We start from the raw sequence: 17,964 nt of genomic DNA on the forward strand, positions 1-17,964 counted from the left end.
TGGCGAACTATGTGAAGAAAACTAAAAACCAGTCCAATAGCATGCTGGTCATTGAAGCACATACAGAAGGACTTGTGCTACCATCGCCCGACATGAGGCAATACCATGGAAAAACCATTATTGCTGACAGAGAAGAGAAACTGCCCTTCAGCCTGGAGGCCACAGCTGCCAAGTTGGCATGTGTAAGGCCACAACCCATGGTTCTGTGCCACTCCTGAAGACACCACGGCTCAAACAAGGCAAGTGTGCCATCCAGCGCTGCCCCAAACTTCATTCCCTGTAAACAGGTAATATGGGGCCTAGAAATCAAATACAGTGAGACTGTAATTTGAACTTCAAACTTAAGCCTGCTGTAAGGGAAGTATTGTTGCTACTGTGAACTCTTTCTGCTCAAGATCAAAAGAACTGACACTATGGTTTGCCTACCATTGTGGTTGCTTACTGAACTCTCACCTGTACATATCATTACCTATGGCCTATTATTCTCGCTAGATACCTCAGACATTGGGGGCAAAATATGAATCAGGAATAGGACATTAGAGGTGGTGGGATACTTAGCTAAAGCCTGTAGACAGAATCAATGAAACCTGTACTGAACCTTCATTAGAGTGTGAAGTATTACATCCGGCTGTGACATCAGATACTTTTTTTTTTGTTATGAAAAACCTGCTGTGTTTCACACTGAGAATTGCTCTGTTTTCCGCTGGGCTTTACCCACCACCTCGAATTCTTAACTTGTCCCTGTGATGATATATCTTAACACCAGGAGGCATTACATTTTGCTAATACGCCATCGGGCGGAGCCGTGAGGGGAACGGCGGTAGTGTTCATCTGCTCACGAAGACGCCGGGAGGCAGACCGGAGCGACCGGACCACACTCCCCAGCAGCCTCTGGGGCAGCGCGCCCGTGACGCGCCAGGAGCGCCCGGAGGCGCTAGAAAAAGGCTGACCCCCGGGAGCCCAGGGGGAACACCAGGAGGCATTACATTTTGCTAATACGCCATCGGGCGGAGCCGTGAGGGGAACGGCGGTAGTGTTCATCTGCTCACGGAGACGCCGGGAGGCAGACCGGAGCGACCGGACCACACTCCCCAGCAGCCTCTGGGGCAGCGCGCCCGTGACGCGCCAGGAGGGCCCGGAGGCGCTAGAAAAAGGCTGACCCCCGGGAGCCCAGGGGGAACACCAGGAGGCATTACATTTTGCTAATACGCCATCGGGCGGAGCCGTGAGGGGAACGGCGGTAGTGTTCATCTGCTCACGGAGACGCCGGGAGGCAGACCGGAGCGACCGGACCACACTCCCCAGCAGCCTCTGGGGCAGCGCGCCCGTGACGCGCCAGGAGCGCCCGGAGGCGCTAGAAAAAGGCTGACCCCCGGGAGCCCAGGGGGAACACCAGGAGGCATTACATTTTGCTAATACACCATCGGGCGGAGCCGTGAGGGGAACGGCGGTAGTGTTTGTCTGCTCACGGAGAGGCCGGGAGGCAGACCGGAGCGACCGGACCACACTCCCCAGCTGCCTCTGGGGCAGCGCGCCCGTGACGCGCCAGGAGCGCCCGGAGGCGCTAGAAAAAGGCTGACCCCCGGGAGCCCAGGGGGAACACCAGGAGGCATTACATTTTGCTAATACGCCATCTGGCGGAGCCGTGAGGGGAACGGCGGTAGTGTTCATCTGCTCACGGAGACGCCGGGAGGCAGACCGGAGCTACCGGACCACACTCCCCAGCAGCCTCTGGGGCAGCGCGCCCGTGACGCGCCAGGAGCGCCCGGAGGCGCTAGAAAAAGGCTGACCCCCGGGAGCCCAGGGGGAACACCAGGAGGCATTACATTTTGCTAATACGCCATCGGGCGGAGCCGTGAGGGGAACGGCGGTAGTGTTCATCTGCTCACGGAGACGCCGGGAGGCAGACCGGAGCGACCGGACCACACTCCCCAGCAGCCTCTGGGGCAGCACGCCCGTGACGCACCAGGAGCGCCTGGAGGCGCTAGAAAAAGGCTGACCCCCGGGAGCCCAGGGGGAACACCAGGAGGCATTACATTTTGCTAATACGCCATCGGGCGGAGCCGTGAGGGGAACGGCGGTAGTGTTCATCTGCTCACGGAGACGCCGGGAGGCAGACCGGAGCGACCGGACCACACTCCCCAGCAGCCTCTGGGGCAGCGCGCCCGTGACGCGCCAGGAGCGCCCGGAGGCGCTAGAAAAAGGCTGACCCCCGGGAGCCCAGGGGGAACACCAGGAGGCATTACATTTTGCTAATACGCCATCGGGCGGAGCCGTGAGGGGAACGGCGGTAGTGTTCATCTGCTCACAGAGACGCCGGGAGGCAGACCGGAGCGACCGGACCACACTCCCCAGCAGCCTCTGGGGCAGCGCGCCCGTGACGCGCCAGGAGCGCCCGGAGGCGCTAGAAAAAGGCTGACCCCCGGGAGCCCAGGGGGAACACCAGGAGGCATTACATTTTGCTAATACGCCATCGGGCGGAGCCGTGAGGGGAACGGCGGTAGTGTTCATCTGCTCACGGAGACGCCGGGAGGCAGACTGGAGCGACCGGACCACACTCCCCAGCAGCCTCTGGGGCAGCGCGCCCGTGACGCGCCAGGAGCGCCCGGAGGCGCTAGAAAAAGGCTGACCCCCGGGAGCCCAGGGGGAACACCAGGAGGCATTACATTTTGCTAATACGCCATCGGGCGGAGCCGTGAGGGGAACGGCGGTAGTGTTCATCTGCTCACAGAGACGCCGGGAGGCAGACCGGAGCGACCGGACCACACTCCCCAGCAGCCTCTGGGGCAGCGCGCCCGTGACGCGCCAGGAGCGCCCGGAGGCGCTAGAAAAAGGCTGACCCCCGGGAGCCCAGGGGGAACACCAGGAGGCATTACATTTTGCTAATACGCCATCGGGCGGAGCCGTGAGGGGAACGGCGGTAGTGTTCATCTGCTCACGGAGACGCCGGGAGGCAGACCGGAGCGACCGGACCACACTCCCCAGCAGCCTCTGGGGCAGCGCGCCCGTGACGCGCCAGGAGCGTCCGGAGGCGCTAGAAAAAGGCTGACACCCCTCTCGCCCCGCGAGTCGCGCGCGGGAGCGACCGGGAGAAGCCCGGGACAAGGGCGGGCCCTCTGTGGCCCTCAGTGGCACGAAGAGGACGGGACGGGGCAACCCCCCTAATGCTATCCCCGTAAGGCATTTCCATCCTAGTTCATGTTTACGATTTGCCAAAGACAGTTGTAGCTGGGGAGTCTTGTGCCACTGACTTTGTCATTGACTTTGTTCTACACTGTAGCAGGGTGTACTTGTATACTGGCCCATAATTATCTTACACTGCCTATTGAGTGGTAATTCCAACCTTTCACTCCTTTTAGTTTTTGGCTCTGTATGTTTATCTAGTTTATTGTTTACTACTACTGTTAGCTTATATTGTTTTTGGCCTAGTATACGTTTCCATCATTATGTCTCCAAGGGGCAGTCGCAGCAAGACAGCTGCTGCGGGGGGCGGCTCTATAATTGGCCCCATAGATAATTTTATTACTAAGGCCAATGACGCTATAAACCAAGGTATTTCGCTTTTAGAGCGCAGGGTCTCTCAAGATCTAGCCCATGCCAGACGCTCTTCCCTTGGTCTTATCGCTGCTGCTACCACTCCTGTTCAGGTCTCGCCAAACAATATTAGACCTTTAGTAAACATATGTGCCGAGATTCATACCATCCCAAGTGAGGTAAATCTATCAGCCTCTATTCCTCTGATAGACTCTGACACAGACATTAGTACGGATTTGGAGAAGACCCCAGATTTACTTATTAATCCTACCCCTGAAGAAATACCTGTTGATAACATAAGACAACTAAGAGGTAGGCGTGAGGGGGCTATTCAAAAACAGAAAGTATATGTACCGAAGCCTCGGTCCACAAAGGTTAGGAAACACGGTCTGATTAAAAGAAAAACCGGGAAAGGATCTAACTCTAACCCTGACCAAAATATAACGAGACTCGCAGAGACTATCCAGGAGGACGGTAGAGAGAAGGAGCAGCAGGGTGGAATGCTAGTTAACAATGTTACCATCAATGACAACCCTGAAAGTGCAAATGATTGTATGTTGGAAAGGCTGGCTGAATTATTGAGTATTTATTTATCTCCCATTGAGAGTAGGCTTATTCGGATCGAAAAACAAATAGCTGATCTGAGTATCCCTATTAAGAATTTACATAAAGAACGTATCGTTAATGGTGCAACTAACTCCAGCTTAAATAAAATAGTTGGCACCAAACTCAATACTCCACAAGCACCAACTACAAACATTAATGATACACCCAAAGTCTCATCAGCTATATCAGCGACACCGAAGGGTCCACCTCTTAGGCAGCCACCAGCAGCTACAGCTACCCTTAGCACTAATAACGTAGCTCTGGATAAAAGGAAGGATCAGAATACCAAAAAAGCAAATGGAACTACTATTGGTCAATTTACGAATCCCGCAAGTAGCTCTTCTGTGGCCCAACCGCCACAAAGAACAACCAAGCAAGTCCCCTCTCGCATCAATCTTCCTCCAGAATGCGGAGCATATGTATTGGTGTTGGTAAATGTCACTAAATTAAGGAAGGACCAGGATGAAACTTTTTCATCTCTCAAAAATAAAACACTCCACTGGTTAATTGCAAATTGCAATTTTCCTATAGATGGCGCAAGGGAGATTATTAACACTCAGCGAGTGGGTTGGATAGGCCCACTCAGGAAAAAGTTTGAGGGCGATTGTGTTACTATAACTTTCAAAAACCCTCAATGGGCGGAGAAAACACTTGCTAGCGCCCCAATGCCCTCTTCCCGGGAATTTAACACCACACTCCTCCCATTAGGTTATTTTTACAGACATCTGATACCTCCTGAACAGGCTATACCGAATCATCCTATAATCCCTCATCAAGAAATGAATTTTGGAGCAAGGATCAAATCTCCGCTTTTCATCCAGAATCAGAATCCCATTGCCAATCATATGAAAAACAACAATTTGTGGAATCAGCCTTTAATGTCAATCCCTACCCCTTATTTTCCCCACTATCCGCAATTCCCAACCGTGCACCAACATAATCATAGAGAAAGGTCTTACCCAGCTCATGACCCTTATCAGTTCACATCAACAACATTCAACATTCCTACTTACAATCGATTTGAATATTTTTCCAATTTAGATGATCAGGACTGACTGGGTATATCGGCTAATAACGAAATGTATGGACAGGTTGCAATTGGTAAATTGGAGGGATCTCCGGTTTCAGTTGCACCTTGTCATGACCTGATTGATCCGATAGAAACTATGCCCACCAATAGCATTTTGCCCATTTTGCCCCTTTCCCATAAGTCAATGTATCATGAAACTAGGAAAATTGGGAGTAGACTGGGCACAGGTAGCAATGCTAATGGTTTATCTATTTTAAGTTGGAATGTTGCAGGACTGGAAGCAAAGTAACAGGACCCTGCATGGATTGAGATAATTAATGACGTGGATATTCTTATGTTTCAAGAAACATGGGCTGTAGGGAATTTGTATATTGAGGGATACCACTGTTTTAGTTTAACATCACCCAAACCTAGATTTGGTCGAGCAGTGGGTGGCTTATTCATAGGGATCAGAATTCTGGCAGGTGGTACAGTCAGAGATCTGCAGATTGAAAACTCTGATAATCCTAACATCCAAATTCTTGAATATAAGTTAAAGTCAAAGACCATGATTTATTTAATTAATTTTTATAATAATGATTTTTATTGTGTACCGAACAAAAAAAAATTGGCACTGTCAAGGGTTCTAAGTATGCTTGAATGTTCCTTATCAGAAGATACTAACACTGGTATTCTAATAGGGGGCGATTTCAATGTGAAATTAACAGAGAATTGCGGGTCCGACGATCCTATTTGCCCTTACTCAGCAGACCGCAGGGGATCAGAATTGTTCAAAATATTAATTGAATTCAACCTTGCTGATGCTATGAGGATAGGGAATAAAACGAATTTCTCCCATGCCCCCACGTTTACCAGTGGGGATAGTAGCTCTACTATTGATTATGTATTCACTTCACTACTTTTAACTGACTGCATAGTAAACAGTTCTGTGGTGCAAACTTCCTTTAGTGATCATAATCCATTGCTGGTGATTCTAAATTTTGTATCCAGTCCAATTTATATGAATTTAAATGGGGCAAGGGACATCACACCCTCAATTGATGGCCTTCGATTGAAATGGAGAGGAGTTGATTGTGGGGCTATCTTAGATAGCGTAAAAAAGTTATACCCACATCTGATAAAATCTTGTTTGTCCCCCATTGATAACAACAAGAAATTAATAGCAGATTTTGAAGCATTATGTCATACTATTAAAACCCTTTTGTCAGTCCCATTTCCCAAAGAAAGCAAAGAGCCCAGGTGGTTTGACTCAGCTTGCTCCTTGGCTAACAGAGAGTTAAGAAAAGTACTCTCTGTCAAACCAAGGTGCAGAGTTGCTGTTCAAGCCGCCAGGAAAAACTACAAAGAGAAAATATCAGAAAGGAAGGCTAACCTACTGTCCGATCATTGGGACTCCTTGTTAATTAGTGCAAATCTGGGTGGCAGCGGCCCATTCTGGTCCGCTGTCCGGAAAACGAGGGAAATGGGTAAAGAGCTTACCAAAATAAGCTGTAATATAACAAGTGCAGCATGGGAGAGCCATTTCTCTAAAATATATGAAACACCTCCTGAAGAGCCTGATGAGTATTTTCTCCCTAATCTAGACCAATTGGATGGCTTAAAGATCATGGAACATGAAGTTAAAATGGCCATAAGGGAAAGTCTAGGAAATAAAGCACCTGGACCAGATGGTCTCCCTATTGACATTATTAAATATAATGTGGACTTGTGGACACCTATACTTCTTAATATCTTTAATAGTCTTCCACAAGCTGCCATGCCATCTACCTGGGCCAGCAGTGTTATTGTCCCAATATATAAAAAGGGAGACAGGTCAGATCCAGCAAACTATCGCCCTATCTCCCTTTTGGACAATACCCTAAAAGTCCTAGGACGTATAATTTATAATAGGGTATTAGAATGGGCGGTGGATACTGACTTCCTGGACCCATGCCAGATGGGATTCAGGAGCGGGGTAGGAACAGTGGAGCAATGTTTAAATTTGAAATTGATAATTGATAAATACTGCATTGCCCGCTCATCCCCTACCTACCTCGCTTTTATGGATCTTTCATCCGCTTTTGATCTCGTAAATAGATCTAAGCTGTGGTCAATTCTTTCATCCAATGGTCTTGATGACACTCTCGTCAGTTTTCTAGCCTATCTCCATACTGACCTAAAAGCAAGGGTACGTATTGGGATGGGTGGAGAGGTCTCAGGAGCTATTGAGATAGGGAGGGGGGTGAGACAGGGGTGCGTTTTAGCACCCCTGCTGTTCATCATTTAAATTAATGGCCTATCTAACTGTCTGAAAAAAGTTACATCAGACGTCCCAATGATTTTAGGAAATCCTTTACCCGTGCTTTTATACGCAGATGATGCGGTGCTTATGGCCCGCATCCCAAATGCTCTTCGTCTGCTGGCACAGTGCTTCGTAAATTTTATGGAGGGTCTGGATTTAAAGGTAAATTTAAAAAAATCTTTTATTATGTCCTGTGGCCCGGGCAAAAGGAAACTTAACACAATTCGAATAGGCACAGACAAACTAGAATCTGTTCCCAATTTTCCTTATTTAGGGTTGGTTTTCGCTGCAAACGGCTCGTGGAGTGGGCATTTGGCCCACGCCACGAGCAAGTTCTCGAAAGCCAACAATTCTGTGTTGAGCCTCCCTCGCCCAAAGAAGATCGGTGCCACTAAGGCTATTTTAAAGATTTTTAAATTACAGTGCTCACCTGTTGCTACGTATGGAGCAGAGGTATGGGGGTTGGGAAGCAGTACATGTATCCAAAGAGAGGAAAACCGTTTCTGTAGAAAAGTGTTGGGTGCCCCGATTTCCTCATCCGATTTTATCTGTCACAAAGAACTAAATATCCCTCATATAAGTGATTTTATTAGAGCCAGACCAGCTCTTTTCTGGATTAGGATCTGGAGAAATGATGCTGCCGTCCTTACACAAAATATTATTAAGGACTGCCTAAATTGTGAACATGGCATGAAGATTCCTTGGCTCACAGAAGTTTTTAAATCACTTAATGAAGTTGACAGAGGTACCTTGTTTATCGACCCAATGTTAATTGAACAAAAGGACAAAATGGAGGTTCAAAATGCACTCTATGCACTTTACAGAGATGGTCGTCTTGGAAGAGAATCCCAGAAATCAAGTGTTGCGAAATATATAGGAAACGGACTGTGTGGGCAAACTCTCCCGCCCTATCTCTCCCTCCCTATGTCCAGTTGGGAGAGAGCTTTATTGTTTCGATTGAGGGCAGGAACTGTTAAATTCTTGTTGTCATTTCCTTTGGGGTATCGACATAGTGCTGATCTTACCCCATGTCCCTGTGATGGCATGAGCACTCAAGATGACCTGCACTTTTTATTTTTTTTTAAATTTTATCTGAGATTTATTAAATGGTTTTTAACTCCCTATTTTAAAAAACACAGACCTCTCACCCTCAAAGAATCATATATAATGATGCTTAAACTGGACAATGATGAATTGACTTTTCGCACCAGCACTTTCCTAAGAATGGCCATACGAGCACTTAAGACGATGGAAAACCCTTGAAATCAGTAATTAGCTACAATGGTGTCACCTTATATATAATGTAATGAAACGGAACCTACTTTATTGTTATTGCATAAAACTTTGAAATGTTTTTCTGTACAACTTTTCTATTTGTTCGTATGTATTATATTTTTATTTTTAATGAATTATTGTTGTAATCGGTACTTTTATGAATTTTATGAAATTCGAATAAAGGTCTTTTGAACTTGATATATCTTAAAAGACAATGCTCCATTTGACCTATTTCTGCAAATGTTATGTACGCTATACTAGAGTTTTCTTAATTCTAATGCTAAAGAAGCATTGCTACACCCACAGACAATGCAGATCTGATTTTAGATTTGCATTACATTTAAAAAGTAGGAAGTGATTTTCAATGTTGGTTCATTTTTAAAAGCTGCTACACGTGCACGTAGATCAATGCTCAGTAAAATATGCTGCTATTATATGGTACTCTACTATTATGCATTTATTTATATGTATTTTACTTGGTGTAATTCTGAATTTCTATTTGCTTAATCGTACGGTGACTTATTTTTATGGCTGCTACAATGCCACTTAACGTTTTTGAATTGAATTGACAAACAATAGGCTGGACTGTGAATTATTGTTTCACGGTTGAATTTTAAGTCTTTTCCCTTGACACCACCTCCTCTGAGAAGCCTTTGGCTGCTCACCCTCGCTATCTTCGCGAGTTGAATGCGGAAGGGGTGTGCTTGGCTGATTAGGCTCTGTCAAAAAAGATTCAACAAAGTCAGCCAGTGTCACCAAGTTTTGTACTAGTGACACTTTACATTTTCATTGTTTATTTATTAAATGAAAAAAAAATCAATTTAGTCTGTAGATTGACTTACAAAATCCATTTACATTCAAAGTGTATTTTAATTTTTTTTATTATATTTGATAAATGTACCCCAGGATCTCATGCATTGAAGGCATTATCCATAATTTATGACTATCAATTAAGATCCCATGATGGAGAAATACCAAATGTCATTTTGTAGAACACTCGCTAACCAATAAGTAGGACACTCTACTTGGTGCTTTGTTTAATTAATACCAGGTGATGCGACATACTAACCATGCAAGCTCTGTGCAAGAATTGCAGATCCTGAGTAAAATTGTAGAGTGCAAGGAAGCCATATGCATTCCCTGATGCCCCGTGGCACAGTCCGTAACCCTTTTTCAGCAATCCTCTCTGCCAGATAACATCACCGCACTGTAGAAAGCTGGTCAAATAGCACTGCTCACCAAACAACTAGAGATCAGGAAAAGAGGAGAAAAAGATCAGATGGCTGTAAAATAAATGGTGGCATTAAGTGCTACATTGAGAAGATGTATTCAAAGAAAAGATTCCTTTCTGTGTATTTATTTCAACGGGTGACCATGAGGCCTATCCATGTCAATTAGCTATTTTATTCATTTGCAATTGACGAAGACAAGAAGTCAAAATTTAAGCTCCACACTAGGATGATTGTACTTTTTACTCAAAGTTTATTTTCATAAAAGCTCATATTTAGGAATTCATTTTTAAATACACATTCAATTTTACACTGTGGTGCTCTGGTACAGGTATATATCCACTAACTAACAATTCCGTATTACGGTTTCTATCACAGAGTCGCCACTTTATGATATGCACTCAATATTTAAAATACACCAATACAGTAAATCGATAAAAAACATTTTTTTCACATTAAAACAGTCCAAAAGTCGACGCGTTTCGGTGCGTCTGTTATGCTTGATGCACCTTCATCAGGACAAAATAGATTAAAAGCAGGTATACTTCTTCTATATATATATATACCTGCTTTTAATCTATTTTGTCCTGATGAAGGTGCATCAAGCATAACAAACGCACCGAAACGCGTCGACTTTTGGACTGTTTTAATGTGAAAAAAATGTTTTTTATCGATTTACTGTATTGGTGTATTTTAAATATTGAGTGCATATCATAAAGTGGCGACTCTGTGATAGAAACCGTAATACGGAATTGTTAGTTAGTGGATATATACCTGTACCAGAGCACCACAGTGTAAAATTGAATGTGTATTTAAAAATGAATTCCTAAATATGAGCTTTTATAAAAATAAACTTTGAGTAAAAAGTACAATCATCCTAGTGTGGAGCTTAAATTTTGACTTCTTGTCTTCGTCAATTGCAAATGAATAAAATAGCTAATTGACATGGATAGGCCTCATGGTCACCCTTTGAAATAAATACACAGAAAGGAATCTTTTCTTTGAATACAAATTGTTAACCCAGTCCTTTCTGGTCCCTGGGAAACTCTCTTTTTTTGAGAACTACATTGAGAAGATGTAGTATAGTAAAGAGAAAATGTAGAAAAAGAGAAGAAAAAAGAACACACTGATACAAGGTACATAGGAAGTGAATGGGAAATGTGAGAAAAGAAGCACGTGAAAAGAGAAGGGAAAGCAAACAAAGACACTAAATATATGAAGTTGAAAGACAAGAGAAGTCCGCAATCAATAAGGTCAAAGCCAGCCAAGCAATACAAACGGTAGAAGAGAAATAGGAATACAAAAAAGGACGTTATGAACATAAATGGACAGTAAAAAGGCAAAAAAAGAGCAACAAGCAAGACAGAGAAAGTTAGAGAGAAAAGGCAGAAGAGGGGGAAAAAGAAAAAAAAGGGGGAAAAAGAAAAAAAAGGCAAAATGCGTAATGAGAGGCTAAACGGATGCAATGTAGAAATAAAAGCATTTCTGTGTCCTTTACATCTGATATTTCGACATACACAACAGGCAACTTAAAACACTGATACCCAACTTAATAACCTTCTTTACTATTTGAATTCAACGGTATACTTCCAAAAATGATGCACAATTAAAAGCAGTTTAACATATTTTATGAATAAATGAAACATATTTCAAAGCAGATACATTTCCAAAACCGACGCATTGATAAAAACCTACACTGCTCAGCATTTTAATAACTCTGCACTGTCTTTGTTGGTTATAACATTTATGAAAGCTGGAGCTACAGTAACTGAGATTGTTCATATTTTCTTGAAGCCTTTTAGCCTGGCGATGAGTAGTTTTGGAACATATTCCGAGTCAGCCACAAGGTGGCAGTGATTACACATGTTGCGAAGAGGCGGTTTAATTAAGACCAGGGTAATTTATTTTCCATTGGAAATAACTAGGCTCTGGGGAAATTTGTTTCTGCTACTTGTTGGCGGAATCTCGCGTAATTTCGCGTGGTGGCTCGATAGCAAAATTCCTGAAATTCCACCATCACGCCATATTGCGTAAATGCATGCCATTCACAGTAAAACATTCAGGAAGAGGATATGGACCAATTGGAACAACAAGCACGTGAATGTTTACTGTTTGCGGCACTAGTTGTTTTTGTTGCATTTCTTTTTAGCAAGAAATCGAGACTCGTGTCTTGCATTTCAAGCTAAAATATAGCACCAAATTACGGTTTTACATTTCGGGAACTTTTACCGAAACGTCAACCAATTACACAAAAGCAAATTGCGTGGTTTTAGCACACCCCCTCCCTACAAACAAAAGATATAAAAGGTCCGAGGCAGGCGGTTGTAAGCATTTGGGTTAGTAAATAGAAATAACAGATACAGGAGGATTTTGCGCCTCTTTCCAGATTGTCCTATCTACATTTTCAGAGTTCTGTCATCAGTTCTATCAGACAGCTTGTAATAAAACTGAGTAAATAACTCGAAGAAAATGAAACTGCTCGATACAGCTCTAACAAACAGCGCATGCTATTGGCACCCACTTTCAATCTAATATCTAAATGAGGCCCTAACAGGAACAATATTGCTACAACTGAGGAAGAGGTTCAGTGTTCTGCTGCTACCTCTCTTGAAAAGACATCGAAGTCGGAAAAAGATGTCTATGGCACGCACTTGAAACGTTAACTCAACGTTTACATCTCTCAGACCCCATTCTGGGAAGCACAGACAGAGGGTAATGGGCCACAACCGTGGGGGCTGGGGTTGATGGAACGAGCTGGAAAACACAACATTTTGTGTACCCCTCCTGAAGTTAATGTCCCATAACGTTAATATTTACTGATTGCATATTTTGCGAAATTAACCAACCATAGAGTAAAATGCACACATTATTTTCTTTTTATTACACATGGGGATACTAATTTTGCTTGCATGTTGCATTAAAATTAGCTAATATGTATTGTTATTGTATTGTGAACTAACGTGTACCTTAGTAGTAAACAAACAATTTAAATATACTTATTGTAAGAGGTGGTCGAAAATGTAAGTATAAAACGCATTTATGTGGCTTATTTGCTAGGTAACAACTAATGCGAAACATTAGTAAGGTGGGAGGTAAACAGAACGGGTTTCAATTCAATAATTAACGTGAATTTGTGTTTGTTTCTATGATAGTTCCAAATGTGGCCTCTGAGACCTACAGGAAAAATGGCTGCTTGGGTAAACTGTGAGCAAGAGTTGGACAGCGCAGGCGCACCAAAAACCTGCAAGTCAGAGGTGAACTGTTTGTGCTCGAGGAGTTTCAAGGCTGCTGTGGCCCGGAACCTAGGATGAGTGCCAAGCATGGACGATGTAATGCTCAGAGCCTGAGAAAGTTGATGCATGTTTCAAATGCAAGGAAGCGCCTAGGCCACGGACTGACTTAAACAAAGACCCTTTATTTTCTTGCTGACACGTTGTGAAAATGATGCTGTAATGGTGAAGAGATGTTCACCCACCCCCGATTTTTTCCAGTCAGAAACCAAATAAGCGATGGTAGCTACATTTTAGATAGATTAAGTTAGGGATTAAGGGTATAAAAACCCCTGGTTTTGTCTAGTTGGGGTCGCTTTTTCAATTTCTATCGGAGATGCTGCCCGATTGCTGCCCGATTCCTGGATGTAAGATTCTAATGACTTTTTACTTGTATGCTTTGCAGGATTGAAGGATAAGATGAGGGTGTTAGTTAGGGATGTTAGGAGAGAATGAATTTGGAACTATCTGTTCTTTGCTAAAACTTTAACTGTTTTCTATAATAAAGCGATTTTTCTTGAGCTCTAAATAAAATTATCATTTTGAAATAAAGTTTAAGATTTACTGAATAAAGATTTACTAATGAATAAATGTCAGACATGATAAAGTTTTGCTTTTGAATAAAAATTAGATAAATGGCTGCTTGGGTAAACTGTGAGCAAGAGTTGGACAGCGCAGGCGCACCAAAAACCTGCAAGTCAGAGGTGAACTGTTTGTGCTCGAGGAGTTTCAAGGCTGCTGTGGCCCGGAACCTAGGATGAGTGCCAAGCATGGACGATGTAATGCTCAGAGCCTGAGAAAGTTGATGCATGTTTCAAATGCAAGGAAGCGCCTAGGCCACGGACTGACTTAAACAAAGACCCTTTATTTTCTTGCTGACACGTTGTGAAAATGATGCTGTAATGGTGAAGAGATGTTCACCCACCCCCGATTTTTTCCAGTCAGAAACCAAATAAGCGATGGTAGCTACATTTTAGATAGATTAAGTTAGGGATTAAGGGTATAAAAACCCCTGGTTTTGTCTAGTTGGGGTCGCTTTTTCAATTTCTATCGGAGATGCTGCCCGATTGCTGCCCGATTCCTGGATGTAAGATTCTAATGACTTTTTACTTGTATGCTTTGCAGGATTGAAGGATAAGATGAGGGTGTTAGTTAGGGATGTTAGGAGAGAATGAATTTGGAACTATCTGTTCTTTGCTAAAACTTTAACTGTTTTCTATAATAAAGCGATTTTTCTTGAGCTCTAAATAAAATTATCATTTTGAAATAAAGTTTAAGATTTACTGAATAAAGATTTACTAATGAATAAATGTCAGACATGATAAAGTTTTGCTTTTGAATAAAAATTAGATAAATGAAGAAGTAAAAGCTGGTCTTTGATTCTTCCTACGCCTAATTTTCGTTCTAGCAGATCCATTGCCACTATGGTGGTGTGTCTGAATGATTAAAGTCTGAATAAAACCATGGTAAAGTGTAAATAATCTGCAGGTGCAAATAATAATTAGTTAAATAGGTTTAGACGCTCCACCAAATGTTACAGCATTTCTCCATTGCGATTCACCAAAGCCTTGAAGCCAAGTGTAAGTGAACAGGGTAAATGCGCAGTGTTATGGGCCCCACTGATGCATGATTTGTGTGTTTTAAGGTTTCAGGGAAATGGTGAGTATTGATTAGAAATGATTTCTGGAGCCACGCTGTAGCAGTTATATCTTGGTAGCAGAGTAGTGGTTGCTAAGGAAATTAGCTAGGGTTATGTATAAAGTACTATATAGAGTTTGATGTACAGAATTATGACTAACATCTGTTGAGTTTGTATTACGTTATATGTAGTCCTGAAAAGGCTTCATAGAGTAGGGTGAAGCCAGTGCCTCTGTCTGCAGGCGGAGGAAGTGTGGCAAGGTAAAGTCGCACAGTGAATAAGTCTGTTTCAAAAAAGGAGTATTGCCGAATACTGCGGTGGTATCGTCGTATATCACTGTTTAGGGACCTTAGGTGTGAAAGGATAAATGTATAGTGAGGACAGTCTATGAAATTTCAGCCTTCAAGTATAGGGATCATTCCGTGCTTCCCGATTAAAACTTACTGCTGGGAGAGTAATAGGTCTTAACCCGAGCTTGGTTGAAGGGTAAAAGGAGTGGCGTCTCTCTTTTGCTAACAATAGAGGAATTCTGTGGTGGGTTAGATGGACGCGCTGCCTACTGGTAACACAGAGTTCATGTATATATGAATAGGGTTTTCTGTATGAACGTGTGTAAATGAAATTGCAATACGCGTTCAAGTGAAACTCTGGGATTGACTCTAAGGAGGTGAAAAAGATCTCTGTATGTGCTTTCCTAGAGAAACGAGTTAGTTATTGCCTGATAGAAGGGTAAAGCCAGTAGTGTTGCTTTATCGGCGAGTCTAAAAATTCTGAGGAGATAAGCATCATCTACTCCGGTTACAGAATACTTGTGCAATTGAAAATTCTATCACTTTATTAGCCAGACAGATTAGTGGATTTGTTTTGTGTAAGTTACTAACTGATTTTTGTAAAATATCTTGTAAATACGGCTTCTTGAAAAAACCCTGTAAAGGAGGGGTCAGTCGGCACTGCAGAAGCCGGAGCGTGGGTGACGTCAAAAGTGTCGCGCTGGGATTGGTCAACGTGACCGAGACAGAGTAGGAGTTGATTGGTTCATCACAGAAAGCAGCAAAAGCTATTGGTTAAGCACTATAGTGACGTATCGTGTTCTAACTGGTGCATTAGTGGGAACCGCGCTGTGATAGGTTGTTGTTACGGAATCAACAACAGAATAGTACGCGATCTTTTGAAAGCAGGGAAAGTTACCGAAAATGTCATACTACTATTATGATGATGACAGGAAGAAATCTTCATGGTTCAAAAAACTGAAAAACATGTTTGTAAAAGACAAAGAGGTAGTTACGAGAGAGGGAAAGGTACTTCCTTCACCGAAAACACCTGCTTCCTATATGTTGACGAAATATGGTTACCATACATGTGTTTGGTTGGAAAATTGGGTACAGTATACAAAGGATGATGGTGTGTTAGCTTTTCCAGAAGGAGGATCGTTTGATGTAGCAATTTTGAGAAATTTGAGAGACAAAATGATGAAACTTGAACCAAGACCTAGACCGACTCAGTTTGAAGCATTGGTGAAATGGGAAGATGAGATGCATGAAATGGAAAGTGAGAGGTTGAGCAAGTATCTTAGACCAAGAGGTAGAGGTAGAGATTTGTGGAGAGAAACACAAGACTCGAATGCGAAGATGGAGGGATAGTAGTATGTGCGAAGGCATGTATCCAGTCAGATTGGCAGAAGAATATGAGGGGCGAAAGAGTACAGAAAAGAAAAAGAATACAGAATTGGGGAATCAAAGCTATGGTGAAAGTGAATCAGAGTATGCTGTTTTAGAAGAAATATTAAATAGGAGACCACCCCCATATCAGCCAAGTTCTTTATGGACTACCCCAAATGCCCCAATGGCAGAAGAAAGAGTTAATGAAACACCAAGACAACCATCAAATTTTAGAGATTTTCCTGAAAGAGTAGAAACAAGATATGTTCCAAGTACACCGATAGAAGAAGCTAGGATTACAGGAACTCCTGTACAAAGTAATGATTCACACAGAATTGTGCTAAGTGCAGAAAGACGAAGTAATGAACAGCCAAATATGTCTGATTATGAGTGTTCTGCACATGAATTGATTCAAAACCTTACTAAGAATATAGAAGCTGTAACTGTACCAATAACTATAGGACCTGTAATACCGGTATTTGAAGATCAGAAATTAAAAGAGCCGAGATTAACTATTCCATTACAACAAAGTATACGGAGAGCAAAAGAGAGTACTTTTCCTGACTTGTCAGAAATGAGGCAGAATATAAGTGTAAATCCACCAGAGTTAACTTTTAATCAAAATTTGTCATGCGGATACCCAACAGGAGCAGAATCTGATTCTGCTACCCCAGAGAGAAGTGCAGATAAAGTAGATTTAACGCAAACACCAATGGGACCATCAGAAAAAGAGTTGAGTGAATGGATAAAATCATTAAAATTAAAAGAGCAGGAACTAAAAGTGTTGGATGTGACTAAATTAAAAATAGATATGGAGGAATTAATAATTGGAACAATTGGGACAGACAGATTAAAAACCTACCAGGATCATGAGCTCATGTTTTTATGTAAAAGTATAACATGGAGAGCTAAGACAATGTACGATCAATTAGAAGAAGTGGCAAGTGAATCTGGAATAGATTTTTCCAAAATAAAGTAATTGCAGAAAACATATCGAGTAGATTTTGCAGAAAGAGACATTGAAAATATGAACACTGCAGGAAGACAAGCTCAGATAAAAGACTTGATTGTATTGTTGCGCAAATGGGTTGATGTAGGCAAATGGAGGGTCAAGTGGGCAAAGAAGAAAATAGTGATAAGTCTACCTTAGCTTTCCCCATTAGAGAAAAGGGAAAAGTGGCAACTGAATTTCCTATGAGAGAGATTCCTGGAGGAGGATATGTACATGTTCCTTGGAGCAGACAAGATATATTGTCATTTACGAATGATTTCCCCAGATTGAGAGAAAAGCCAGTAGAATGGTATTGACAAGTTGACAGATTTGTAAAAGTGTCAAAGGTACTGTGGATTGATTTGGATGCATTGTTTGACATAGTAGTACCAACATATTTATGGACAGAATGTAAAATATCTGGGGATTGGCCAAGGGAGGAATATCCCAGA

General features: G+C 42.8%; 1 protein-coding gene across 3 annotated transcripts in view; it reads right to left on the minus strand.

The window, feature by feature from the left end:
* LANCL1 (LanC like glutathione S-transferase 1) overlaps positions 1-17,964 on the minus strand; it is a 531,190-nt gene that overhangs the window by 138,510 nt on the left and 374,716 nt on the right. For 2 of the 3 annotated variants that reach the window (XM_078680579.1, XM_078680580.1), the window contains exon 8: positions 9,796-9,972. The exons of the other annotated variant lie outside the window; for it this stretch is intronic. In XM_078680579.1, coding sequence (XP_078536705.1) covers positions 9,796-9,972 — 177 coding nt within the window. The remainder of the gene's footprint in view (positions 1-9,795; positions 9,973-17,964) is intronic. 3 annotated transcript variants of the gene reach the window in all.

Source organism: Lissotriton helveticus, chromosome 3_1 (assembly GCF_964261635.1).
Source record: "Lissotriton helveticus chromosome 3_1, aLisHel1.1, whole genome shotgun sequence".
Lineage (NCBI taxonomy): Eukaryota > Metazoa > Chordata > Amphibia > Caudata > Salamandridae > Lissotriton > Lissotriton helveticus.